The sequence below is a fragment of the Limulus polyphemus genome, unplaced genomic scaffold, assembly GCF_000517525.1.
Source record: "Limulus polyphemus unplaced genomic scaffold, Limulus_polyphemus-2.1.2 Scaffold77, whole genome shotgun sequence".
Lineage (NCBI taxonomy): Eukaryota > Metazoa > Arthropoda > Merostomata > Xiphosura > Limulidae > Limulus > Limulus polyphemus.
Genome location: NW_013665687.1, coordinates 1,287,429 through 1,302,051, shown reverse-complemented (window position 1 = coordinate 1,302,051; position 14,623 = coordinate 1,287,429). Strand labels below are relative to the sequence as shown.

Genomic DNA, 14,623 nt, shown 5'->3' with positions numbered 1-14,623 from the left:
TACGGAAAGTTAATTAACGAACGGAGACGTAACAATACTTTATAGTCTTGCATCACCCCTCATATCTACCCCATTGTCAAACCTTTTCAATTTTTATTTTATTTAATTAACCATATTTTAATTTAGTTAGTTGTTCAATGAAATGATTTAACTGTTGTTGAATCAGATAATGCATTTAATAGTCACAGTTTTTCATGACTTTTATGCTTTTCTCCATTTTCTATGATTTTCTAGGCCTGGAAATTAATTTTGAAAATTTTCAGGTTTTCCAGGATGTGTTTGAACCCTGATGGTGTAATAAATATGTTTATAAAGGAAGGAAAGAATGAACAGAAAAAAACTAAGTACATTTATATAAAGAAAATGTGTATTCTCTGAAATTCTCAACATTAAAAATATATATATAAATTCTTAACTAGGGTCAATGTAATAGTAATCCAATGAAATCAAAACATGTTGATTAGAGTTAAAATATAAATTCAACAGAGTCCTTACAGTTTGTAATTCAATTTCTTTGTGATGGAAAATATGGCATAAATATTTGTTTGAAGTGGGTAATTTTGTATATGGTTTATGAAAGTTCTTTTTTTTTCTCATAAAGTTGAGTCTTACACTTAGTCATATTATTGTTGTACATCATCATTCAGACAGAGTACAGCATGAGTTGTCATTACCAGTAGATATCAAGGGAAGCTGCCCAATGTATCTGTAGTTTATATCAAAAGTACTGGGTGAAAACAGCACCAGTGAATATTAAGATTAGAATAAAATATATTCAAACATTAGAATAACACAATACTTCAATTATGACCTTCACAGCAACGGTTACTAAGTTAGGCATTCAATCAATAGAGGATAAGAATGAGCATTACTATTAACAATTCAGCCACATACGATAGCTTTTCATCTATCTGTCCTGGAGAAAAGAAGGATAATCTCAAATCAGTGTCAGATAAATAATGAAGAAATGAACTTTTAGTGTGACAAGACTCAGACTTGCAGTAGAAGGAAAAAGAGCAGAAAAACAATATCTACATAGTTAAAAGATTGGTAAGCAAGACAAAAGCTTTGCAGAGAAACTTTTTAAAATTATTGTTTATACTAAAATACTGTACACTGGCTGAAGATAAACAGCTGACAATTTTTAGAGAACTCTATTACAAAAAAATATTTGAAAGAAACTTGTTGAAAATTACTAAAATTTTATTCAGGCAATCTAAAAAATAGAATTCAAAGAATAAAAAACAACTATTGTTCACAACAGCTAGGTTCTCCAGTCTATCACCTCTATGTTTAAACATCTACATTTTAGAGGACAGCACAGAATAAATGAACTAAACAAATGCAATTCAAAATCAATGTCTTGTTAACTCTAGGAATCTCTAATTACCTGACTTTGGTAAATTATTAACAGTCATACAGCCATGTTCATGTTTTGTTAATATATCAAATCACCAATTCATGGATGATATTATAGATACAACAAAAAGGCACTTCATGAAACTTGATAAGTGATATTTTCTTAACAATGATTACCTGCTAAGAAAGAAACAGATATAAGCACATAAAAGGGGAAACATGGTGTTTTAAAAGTTTATTTATAAATTTGCAATAATGCATACAGTTTTCATTAAACTTCTGACATTACAATTAGCATAAAAATATTCCAACCTATTTCTGCAAATATAGTGATAAAATAAATGTAGCAATCCATTAGAAATTTCAAATGACTTGTCTAGATGGAGAGTCACAGGCCTTCTACCATTACATCTTTAATATTATGCTATGTAGAACAAACTACAAATAATGCAAATGACACAAATTTCATCTAGTAAGAGACAGAAAAATGAACAACCTTTTAAGCTAATCTTTGCAAAATCTTACTCATCTTTCTTGCTTAGACAAACAACAATTTTGAAATCATTACAAATATTAAGGTATTTAAGTTTTAATGTAGTAACTTAAAAGTGATTATGCAGGATTTGAGGTTATCAAATCAGAGTAACACATAACAACACAGAAGGCAAAATAACATACATTTGTCTATAAATCAATCAAGAAACATATTAATTGAAAACTGTGAGTTGAAAGTGTGAAATTTTCTGGCTTGTAGCTCTAGACATTGGGTGAGTTATCAACAAAAAAAAAAAGATTTTTTCAGGTGCTTATTTAACCCTGGATCAAATATTCAATGAAACCAGTGACCACAGTAAACTGTTTTACCAATATTCTGTATCACTAAAGTATCCTTTAGAAATCTGTTCTAAGTTTCTCAATGACTACTTTTTTCTTTTTTTATAAGTACAACATCCCCACTTTAACATTAATATTAAGAATATTTAACCTGATTTTAATCTATTATTTAATTCTAAGAACTCAGGAGTAAAAGCAATGAAGAATATGATATAATACACCAACCATGCTACACCTGCCATATCCAATATCGATAAGGCCTTTTGCCCAACACCATGGCTCATCAAGCTGGATGGGACATGACAGACATAGTAGTGGTCAAGTCAAAGCACTATATATATTGTCAATTTTTAAGAACGACTGTAATTGTGAGAGCCAGATTAAGCATGTAAATTGTAACTATTATCAATTTTATTTAAGCCATTTAAAATTTTATATTTTCATACAAACATAGAGACTGATACAATATAATTTTACCATGATGACTAGGATATACCTGTGAGACTGTAAATTTAATACTGCTTAGAATTAATTTCTGGGATATTTTTACCTGCTGTATAATAATAAATTGCTAAAACAATAGAAACCTCACTAATGCAAAGTATGATGATTTTTGTATCATAAGCAATCGTTACTTCATGTTCCAAATGCTCTCAGCAGAAAAAACCCACAATGCCCTTTTTCATTGAAATATTTCAAAACATACTGTGGATTTTATAACAATATGCTTTCCAAGGATAATCAAAATCCATATTTTTTATAAGAAAAACTTCATTCCAGTTGAAATAAATAACTTGCTGTAACTTTCTCAAGAAAGTTAATCAGAAAAATGACTCAGAGCAAAAGAATCATTTTTCAAAAAATAAGTTGAATTACATTAATGAATACAATGCTGCAATTCTCAATAAAATTCAAGACCACTGCTTTCTGCTTGCATAAAAACAAGTGTAAAAATATGTACAATGTAAAATTGGTATACAAAACCATTTTCATTAGCAAAACAAAAGAAACAGCAGCTAACATCCAATAAAAAATAGTAATGAAATGAGCCTCCATCTGTCATACTAAACACAGAAACTTTGCAACATAATAAAAAAATCAATAAAACTTTCAATAAATGTATTCAAAACAAACAGATGTTGACAATTTTAAAGGTTTTTTTGGGGGGGGCAGGTAGGGGGTATGAAATAATAATATATAATCATTCTCAAATAAAGTTACGAGAAAGATGCACAGATACATAAAATGTTTTCTGATCTTCTAGATCTGGTTAGAAATATCAAAACCAAAAGCAACCCCATTCATAAATTAGTCACTTTTTCTGCCAACATGTACTCTCCTGTTTTTTTTTCTTCTTGTGTTCAATACAAAGTTCTAACATTTTCTGCCAAAAGAATATAATGTGCATATCACTCATCACATTCACCTGATACTCCTTTTGTTATTATCAACTTTTGGGGAAAAATCAACACCAAAGAAAATTTCTGAATATAGACATTAAAATGTTATTTTCAATTATTTTTTTTCCAAAAGCTTACCTTAAAATGCCCAAAATTCACATATAAAATGTATTTCCTAGAAATACACAAATAATTCACTAAAAATAAGTAACATTCATCGAAAAACATAAAAAGAGTAACAGCACAGTTTAAAACAATTACTTTGGTTATAGATACTTCTTCTACTGGCTTCTTTCCTCAAACACTGCACCAAATTTTTGTTCTACTTTACTACGTAACCCCAATCTCTGACACTGTTGATGTATCATATAAAACTTTCCCTGCCACCTTAACTAACACTTTCCATTTTGAACACTTCATAAATTTTGTTACACACCTCTACACTTAACACCTTTTTGCTCCTAATATAGATGAAAACAAATGTACCTTGTTTTTTCTCAATGTTTACTATTTAAGTATTTTTACTTTTCTGAAGTTAAAAAAATAGATATATTTTCTCTTTTAATTTGCAATGATGTTTTTATTAAACATTCATGCAAAAACTATTGTATGCTCTTAGTTGATTAAGTTTGTAAGATGTGATTTTTGTCAGAATTGAGGAAAACAAAGATAGTCATTAAATTAACAAATATTTAATTTATTACTACCATGGTTTCACCAGTAAAGGCATCATCAGGAACAGACTGAACTAACTTAAATACAGTTATATATGTGTGTTTAATCAAATAATCCAGTTAGGAACTTTGACATTCACCCTGAGGGAAGTAGAGTAAGAATTGGGGAGGAACTTAAGTTGATTTGCTTGTTTAGAACGTTGTCTGGATTCATTGTTAGAATTCTACTTATTTCTAAGGTTTTCAGACTATTTATTTTTTCACAGCTATGTAGCATTTTGCAGGTTTTTGCCCAAATGAAATTGGTGTTTAGCTTCCATAAGATGGGATGCAAAAGATCCAAGCCTGCGTAAAATGTGATTTTCTCTATTTAATGACTACCAGTGGCCACTTCTTCAGTTTTATGACCCTATGTATTAATGTAGAATAAATCTTTGAAACTAATTGTGATTCAAATATTAATAACTCCTTTTAATTCATCACAATTTATTTACAAAAATAAAACAATATAAGTTGACATAGATTTTGTTAGAGCAGTGTGTGTGTTTAAGACAAAGAATAGTTGCAATATAAATTCATATAGATCTTGTTAGAGCATGGTTACAAGGCTATTTATGCACTTTTATAGATAAAAACATTACTAGAAGCATTTATTGGAAAATATTATTAGTGTATTGTAATATTTCATTACAAAATACTGATTGAAATGCTTATTTCTTGTATTGGTTTAATACATTCTACATAATACACATTGTTTAAAAATATTATTAGTGTGTTGTGACCTTTCATCACAAAATACTGACTGAAGTGCTTATTTCCTTTGATGGTTGAACATATTCTACATAATATATGTTGTTTAAAAACATTATTAGTGTACCGTAACCTTTCAACACAAAATACTGATTGAAATACTTACTTCCTTTGCTTGTTTTTGACAATTTTGAAAACATAAGTTATACCATCTTAATTCTTACCAATCTTCTTTCAATCTGTCCATCTGAAAACCAAAAGTATGCACTGCTGAAATATCCAGAAACCAAATGACTAAAGTGTACCTTTCAAGATCCTGGAACTAGACTTTAACATACATGTACAACAAAAATACTCTCTATTTTTCTATAAAAAGTGTTTCTATTGTATTGTTTTCTTTCCAGACCACTGTCAAGACATTTTTCTGTACTTATGCAGAGTAATAATACCTAATTTAAAAAAAGAAAGAAAGAATTCTTCTCTTCACATCTGCTTCCACCAGAAGTCGATTTTTCTGATACTATGGCAAGTGTTATGCAACAGTTGTGTCTGAGTGTTTATATATATATATATATATATATTCTTCACACACTACTGTCTCAGTCTTATTCCTTTTAAGTGTCTAACAGAACAGAAGTTTACATTTGCTTAAGGCAACTTTGATACAATTCCATTGTTATCTTTCCTTACTGCATATCTATTTATTTATTTATTAAAAACAAAAAAAAAGTGTTATGATTATATCTTAAACCATATATCTCTTCCTCGAAATGAGAAATATATATATAAAGCAATTAAATATCTTTATAACTCAAAAATATTTCCTTTTTTTTCTCTTCAACTTTCAAGCTAGCCAAAACTATTTTTTGTTTTTCTAGAATACTGGCAACTAATCTCTTTTCGGTAACGTATGAGCACAAAATTTGTGTATTGTTACTGATGTAAAGAAATAAACTGTTATAGAATAATATAACTCAAAGAAAACCTTTGGAAGCTACATTAAAATTACTTAAACTGGTAAATACATGTGCAGTGAGTAGCATCATCTTTACAAATCTATCTTTGTTTTTAGGACTATGAAAATACTGCTCTTGAGAGTGCAGAAACTAATCTAAGTCAAAAGATATTGGCTGAATTATTTCTCACTCTTATAACAAAATATATTTATATATGTTGTTTGTATAAAACACTAAGCAGTAAGTTTTATCTTTTGATATATGTTTGGTATTTACCAATACTTTACCAACTCATACACTATGAATGTATCATAGTTCTGTTTCTAACATTTTAATTTCCTCTTGTTCTGTGCTCTTAGTTTCTGCAAACCAAGAGGGAGTGTGCAATACTGCTTTCCTGATTCTTGTTTGTTGGTCATCACCTTGATATCTGCTTTTGCTCTTCGATTCCAATAAGAAATCCTCTGTGTTTTCAGAACTCTCTGAAGATTGCACCTACAATAAGTAAAAGAAAAATACCAATAACACCCATTTAAGATGTAGAATAAGTACTGAATAATTATTTTTATTCTTTGCATTAAAACAATAAAAAAGGTGAAAATAAGTATTTTTAAAGCACATTTTGCTTTTGTAATACTGTAAAGAATAGATTAATACAATACTGTAGAATCATAAACTTCTATAAATGCATTTTCTTAGGATAAAAATATATTTTCATTAACTAAATTCAGAAAAAATGTACTAAAAATATTTTTATTAAATAAATCCATTCTTAGCTTTATTAAAGACAGTTCTAACATCCTTGCTAACACTGATATTAGCTTCTCATAATTTTTATTGGTTCTTGAGGTCTACAAGTCAGACAATATTGTTACTTAGTTACACTCTACATACTTAAAAATTACTAAAATTTCTCTGTTTCTATCACTTCCTGATACATCAACTTAAAAAGAAAAAAATAGTACTAAACACAAGAAACAAAATAAATAAACAGCAGTACTATAGCTACATTTTTATAATTTCTTGATTTTACAGCCAGTTCTATGGATTTCCTCAAATATTATACATAATAATAAAGAAAGAGTCAAGTTGATGTCTTATCAGTCACCTAAAAAAGCTTTTATCTTATTTTAATTTTCCCATTGACATTGGCTTCTATAAAGAACTTAAAGACTTGCACAAATTAAAAATGGAATACGGATGATAACCCACATAAAGTTTATATTTCTTTATGCTTTGATCCCACAATATGAACCTTTAGCAATAATGTTACCATATTTTTTATATATAATTATTGACTTTATTCCACATTTGAATACTCACAAGAGAAAAATTGCAATAATTGTTCCAAACAGTAAACCATAAATATGTTTTATGGCATTTCTCAATACAATATTTTATCACTATTTTCATAATAATCCATCTGGGAATATCCACACATCAAAGTACAAAAGGTTACCCACTATAGTTGTTCTGTTATAAATTATAATTCATAAAATTAAAAAAACAACAACATTATTTTCCTACAAAAAAATCATTTTACCATTCCTCACCATTTGTTTGATTCTGGTTTTATAATCATCACCTTGGAAACCTTCTTTCCGAGTAATTAATGGACGTCTGTTGACCAATAGGGTAGTCTCTGTGGTACTGGAGTTTATTGAAGAATATTTCTACACAGATAAAAAAAAAAGAATAAAATGATGTCCAAAGTTAAGAAGATAGTTAATTAATAGTATCTCATTGAAATACCCAAGTTTAATAAATTAGACAAAAAAAAAGGGCAAAAACTTTTATTTTTGCTTATCAAATACAATTAGGATTATCAACTATAAAAATACGCCAAAGGTATACTGTCACGTATACATTTTAGCAACAGTTTTCACTGTACTCGCAAATTGTGACAGGGGTGTGGAATTTTAACAAAAAAATTTTTCTGAGGAACAAATTGCTAGGAAAATTTCTTCCCCGTCCTACAAAAGCATAAACAAATAAAAAAAAGTAGAATGGTAATTTTAGGATTCTGCTTTATTTGATTGTGAACAGAAAAAAAAAAAAATATAATTGTTGGTTTCACAAAATGAGAAACTGAAGTAAAATGCACCAACAACCAAATTGTTTGTATAATTTCTATATATTTATAATATTTATCATAATATCTACATTATATAAATTATTTTGCAGACACTGCACAAATGTACTGTATGCAGATGCAGTGGTTTTTAAATTGAGTAAAATGACAATATAATAAAGATGTTTAAAAAAAGTTTATTGCATAAGATGTTAAACACTGAAGTATGGATTCTTTAGATTATATTTTATGCCTGTTGCAAGCTGTTACGTTTTTTTACAGTGTAAAATGGATAAACGATGTTTGTGAGTATTAATGATAATAACCAAATTATGTCTATGAAGAGCTTAGATGCAAAACATAATTTTGAGGAAATCAATTTTTTTATCTGCAGCTTTCACAAAAAATGCTATGAAATAAAAATTGGGCTGTTTATTAGATAAGATCCAAATAAATTACTACATGAAAATGTAAAAAAATCTAACATTATTATTAATTTCAAATTAAGAAAGTTAATTTTAAATTTTACAAAACTATTTGATTTTTGAACTAAATGCTTTATATCTACAAGCAAATACTACAAATACATCAATACAATGTCATTGGCAGCTCAGTTTTGTCAAATGTGGTTTATAATGAGTTTTCCACCTAAGCATGTCATACATATATTTTATGGTTTTTAAGATTCAGTCATAGAATTTTACACTGCAGCATGGAGAATACCCAATGCACAAACTTGTAAAGAAATCATGGTTTTCAATAATGCGGCCATGTAATATAATGTGTGTGTGTCTTTATATATATATATATATTTTTTTTTCTTTATTATGTTGCATATTCTTTCTATAGATGGTAGTCAAACTTTACAGTATTCCTACTGAAGATAAATAATATAACAATAATTTTGCACCAATTTAAATATGTTTGTTACTCTCTGTGTGACTGAGGTTTTGAAGTGGACTTTGTTAAATGTTTGTGTGTATGTTCTAGACTTCAGAATTTTCAGGAACTTGCACAGCTCCCAGGAAATTTATCCTTTTTTTTATGGAAAGAACTAAGTGAAAAAAATAAATAAATACTTGTCCAATATGCAAAATATAATGGTAAAACTTGTCCCTCAGATATTTCTTGTTGTTCCATACTCCTGCTTGTGATAATAGTTTTATTAATACTAACTTACATGAAGCTAAAGCTGTCCTCATACGAATGAGGTAGGTAATACAAATAGTGTCACTGAAACCAGGTAGACCATATGTTTAATATACAAGTATTTTTATTACTAACCCTAAAATATAATAATAGTTTTTTTATTTTTAATTAGAAAAGGGTGTCATATGACCAGGTAGGCCACAGTGTTGAATTTAAAATAATAAGTATACTTTCTAAATCTTAAACACAAAATATACTAGGCTTTTTCTGGGGTAAAACTTTTATCTGTGTAACATGTTTACAAACATGAAAAGAAATATAGTATTTACCATGTGGATTCAGAAAAGTAAACATCATACTGATGGTATGATATTGTAGTGATTGACAACAGATTGAAAAGCATCCTGAAAAAAAAGGAAGATCAACCACAAGAACAAAAAGTAAAGCTCTGATAATATTATTTAACTTGTACAATAATCACCAGGCAGAAATTCACAAAGATACAAAACAGGACTGTTTTATCTTCCCTTACGTATCTACTACTTGGTCTGTCAAAATCCAGAACAAAAAAAATGTAAGACAGAAAGAGTGGATAAAATAAGCCAAGGAAGAATGGTCAAAAATGAGGATCTGTAGTTCATAAAAAACTTAAAATAATACATATTTACAGACACTAGAGAAAGAAAGAGAGCGCTCTACCAGTGGAGAAGAATCTTGAAACATTTTCAAACCAAAGTTTCCAAGAAAGAGAACTGAACAAATGTTCCTGAAGGAAAATGTATAGGCCTCAAGAACATAACCTGAGCTGAGAAATTTCATAACCAGTTGAATCAGGCCACAGGAAATAAACCATGTGATACATCAAAAGGAAAACATGAAAATGTTTCTCATCCTCTAAAATAGTGAAAAAACTGACAGAACCAAAGAATGTTCTAAGAAGAATTCAGCATACATTACAGGGGAAATCAATACAGCAAAGTTGAGGGAAAGGCTTAAAACTGACAAACATACGAAAAACAGAGTAAACTGCAAACAATTTTGGAGTTACCCAGCCCATAGATACCTTAATAAGAAACAAAAAATAATATATATATATATATATATATATATATACATGTGTGTGCGTGTGCTTTATAGTAATAGTTTGTGATGAATGATGCATAATCAAGGACTACTCACTGAAGTTTGAGTAAAGGATAGAAAAGTTAGTATAGCACTTGCAGTCCTTGTTAGCTTATAAAATGCATAAATATATCCTAACCTGATAACATAATGCAACAAAGAAAGTAGGATGGTGGTGGTATTGTTTATGAGGCTATTGCAGAGTATTAGAGGTCTGGTAGCATAATTCATGGATCTACTAATAATAATCTTTAGCAATACAAAAAAGCTAGAAAGTTAAAAATGCAAAACAAAGACAGATAAAAATGAGCAAGGAACAAAAGAATCTGATCTAAAACTATATGTAAGTATGCTGTTTTTAAATTATTAAAAAGATATTATTCAAATTAAAACTTTTGTAATGCAAGATTTGGTCCAGATGAAGCATATATTTTATAGACGTAAAATTTTTTGCATACATATCCGTGAACACATTTAAACAACAGTGAAATAAAGTATATATTAATTAACTTACTTTACTTCTGTCGAACATATTCCTATGACTGAAACTGTATTCATTCATAAGTAAAATCAAAATATCAGGTAACAGTGCAGTCACAATAAGGATAATGCTCAACAACCAGAAGGATGGTGACGACAGGAGTTTCATGTACACCCAAAACATGGTGTTACTGTGCCTGGAGAATTGCAAAAATATTACTTTAAAATAAACAATAATAAATGAAATTTATTACATTCAAATAGACTATTAAAACAGTAAATAAGAATTATAACATGCATCCTTCAAAAACATCTAATACAAATAAAAATTGAAAAGAACATGACACAATGTTTACAGGAAAAGTACTAAATGGTTTAGGTATATCATTCTATCTTGATTATAGCTTTTGAGATATGAATAAAAAAATGTGTAACTTTTACAACATCAGTGTTTCTCTCAAGAAACAGATCATATAACATTAAGTATTTCTGAAAAAATGCTCAGTTTGTATTCAACATGTAACCACAAACAATTTTCTTCATTTCATATTTTGACATAAAGCTACACATGTGCTATCTGCACAAGCCATCCAGTAACAGCATCCACCAACAAACTTTGAGTTACTCTGTTCAAATAGGGAAGATCTGACTATCACTCTTATAACACATCCACTGCTCCAAAGTGCAAAGCAAGATTTTTAAACATCATGATATAAACCATGGACTCTAGGATCCACAGTCTGGCATGTTAACCACCAGGCCATGCACAACTCACCACAAAGTAAAATATGTACTGTTTTTCATATATGAACATATTCAGTTTTACGTTAATTATAATTTTCTTCAAAGAAACATCTGGAAAAGAGGGTATTAAAAATAGAAATTCATAAGATGGCCAAAAAAAGCTTTGAAGTAAGTTTGTGAAACAATTATTTATAATAATCACACTCTTATAATTTTCACAAATACTTTATGATTTAGTTCTATATTTAACATCAACGACAAAAGAAACATAATAGAAATATTCATCTTTTGAGAAGTATTCTAAGTGAATGAGTTTGTTCTAGGGTTTAAAGCAAAAGTCAACAGAGCAAAAAGAAAAGTATGTTATACTAATTTCAAAGTTGTTCTGATATAATTTTGTCTTGTAGCTCTAAAATAAACTTACCACATAACTCCACTGTAAAGGAAATTAAATCCCATGAAGCCAAGGATGGTAGCCAGTAATGAAAACAGAAACAGTTTTGTCCAATATCTTGTATGTAAGCACAACTAGGTACAAAAAGAAATCATGCAGGTAATTTTTAATATTGTTATAAATTTTTCAGTAATCAATTCAACATTTTATTGAAATAATAAGGAGAATGCTTAAAAATTAGAAAATAATGATGATTGACTTTTATGCATGACAGCTGCATTGCTACTGCAAGTCAAATGCATTGCAGGAAATGTATCCAAACTTGTATGAAAAGCAACAGTACTTTCAAATTTTAGAACACTCAGGTACAAATTACCCAAAAATTACTTTAAAAAACCTTGCTGTTGTTTTATACATAAAAAAGTACATTTTTTTTTACTTTTGCACTAGTTCACATGCACATATTCTAGTGTAAAGAAGTGTGAAAATTTAGTTGCAAAAAACCATCACATGGAAAAGATGTCACTTTAACCAGTACTTTACTTCGTGGAACTAAATAATTAAGGCTACCTTCCATCAGAGGGAAGTAAATCAGTCAGTGGCACCCACACCCAAATCTTGAGCCAAACTTTACAAATAGTAAGATTCACTGTCACATTTTAACAGCATCATGGCCTGAAAAGCAAGTATGTTTGGTTTCAGGCTTTGATCCCACAACTAGCAGATAACAAATGATTCAGAAAGTTTTAAAAAATAACTCATTACAGTTGCACTGGCTACTGTATATATCTAACACATATTAATCAACAAAGGTTAATGTTTTTTCAAAAACTTTTAAAGTTTGATCCAACTAGACAACATGTCAGTTCTGTTAATAAGTGAGTCAACTGAACTGTTTCTCAGATGAAAAAACAACCTTATTTTGTGTATAAAAATACATTACTTTGTGTAAAAAACTATTTTCTTAGGAAGTAAGAAATGTGAATGATTTTACAAAACTGTCATTCCAAGTACGTCCATCTAATAAAAGAATGGAAACTTTAGTATTTTAAAACATATTACTAAGCTATTATATAGTTTCACAATTAAAATGGTTCAACATTAGTCCTAAGACTTGATGTTATAATCTTTTTTTTTTCTGTTTCTTCTCTACAAATTGCATGTTAAATGTTAACTATATATTTAATAATATAAGCAACTTACCATCATAAAAAAAAGGCAAAACAGAATAATAGTTTGTTTAAATTATTCAGTACAGAGAAAGTGAACACAACAGCACAGGACTTGAAAAGTTGTTATTAAATTTAAATTTTAACATTACAGTATTAGGACAAAACAAAGAGTATTAAACTATAATATTTTATTTCATTTTAAAACATAACTTACCTTTAAGTTAACAATGAGAACAAGTATATGAAACACTGATGTGCCAAAACTCCATAAACCCAGACTCTAAAAAAAATATATACGTTTGATCAATAATATGTAACAAACATCAAAGCCATTATTTCTATATAGCTCTTCACTGGTTATAACAACACTGTATTAATGTTGAAACAGACTTTTTTAACAAAAAACTGTGAGCCGATCATACAGAAAATGTCATGTATTGGTGGCAACATTTTAATAAGAAAAAAACTTGCTAGACTATTTCTCATGTAAAACTTTGCATAAGTTTACGGGTCAACTAATTGAAACTCCTAAGATGTTTCTTTGGTATTGATGAAAAGTCTTCCCAAAGCAAAGCTACTTTTACTCAGGTTTATTCTATTTTGATCTTGATTTACAGTGTAAGTAATGATGGTTTTCAACATTTTCATGACATCTAGGACTAGAAACAATAATAAATGTTTTCAACTGTTTCTTATGACTTTCATTGGTTGAGGCCTGATCAATCATACCTCCATCTGTCAATCACTGAAGATCTAAGACAACAAAAGTGATTATAATGAAAATAACAACATATCTATCTCTTACTATTCCTTCAGCTTCACTGTTTTATTGTCCTCTCTCAACTGCGTTCTAACCTTTTTTGGACATTTATCAACAGGAATGACACCATGACTGCATCCACAATGTTTACATTTCATGCAAACCTTGCACTTGCAACTGAGACTAGGATAATGTTGACTTTTGGACATTTTCCCACTGAACATTAACTACTGAAGAACCAAAAATAGGTATTTTCAATGTGAATTATTTTGCAAAAGGCAATGACTTTTCACCAAAATCTTGACATAAGAAGGGGGAGAACTCACTTTCAAATGAAGACTTCTCTGCAAGACCTGAACTGATGAGGCAGAGCACAAAGTTTGGATTGTTCAAAAGCTCTAATACTAAATTATTGTTCAGAGGCAGTTTTAGTGTTTTTTTTTATCATATGCCAGGTATTACGATTACCAAAACAGACATAAATTTCTGTACAATCCACTCCAAATTTTAAGGTTTTAAAAAGAAAATAATGACCTGAAAATGTATTGTTACGACAGTGGAAGTCAAGTAAATTGGAAGCATGCACGCTGAAATTTATCGAATGATCATGAAGGCCCGAGTGCATTCGAGACGCCCTCTTTTTTAGTATATAAGCCTGGCGAAAATACCCAGCGGGATTGAAAAGATAGATAATTGAGTCAAGCGAACAGTAGGCACTGCAAGTAAAGTGTGTGAATCACTGTGATTTATAGCGTGTG

At 29.1% G+C, this 14,623-nt stretch overlaps 1 protein-coding gene across 2 annotated transcripts in view; it reads right to left on the bottom strand.

Annotated features, from left to right (window-relative positions):
* Positions 1–1,577: 1,577 nt before the first annotated feature.
* LOC106467219 (probable phospholipid-transporting ATPase IF) overlaps positions 1,578–14,623 on the bottom strand; it is an 82,173-nt gene continuing 69,127 nt past the window's right edge. Inside the window, exons 25-29 of one of the 2 annotated variants that reach the window (XM_013927550.2) lie at positions 13,320–13,385; positions 11,964–12,067; positions 10,830–10,992; positions 7,527–7,646; positions 1,578–6,468 (exon numbers count right to left, since the gene is read on the bottom strand). In XM_013927550.2, coding sequence (XP_013783004.1) covers positions 6,283–6,468; positions 7,527–7,646; positions 10,830–10,992; positions 11,964–12,067; positions 13,320–13,385 — 639 coding nt within the window. In that variant the 3' untranslated portion in view covers positions 1,578–6,282. Of the gene's footprint in view, positions 6,469–7,526; positions 7,647–10,829; positions 10,993–11,963; positions 12,068–13,319; positions 13,386–14,623 lie in introns of those variants that run through there. The other variant, XR_002612454.1, reaches the window with a different exon arrangement.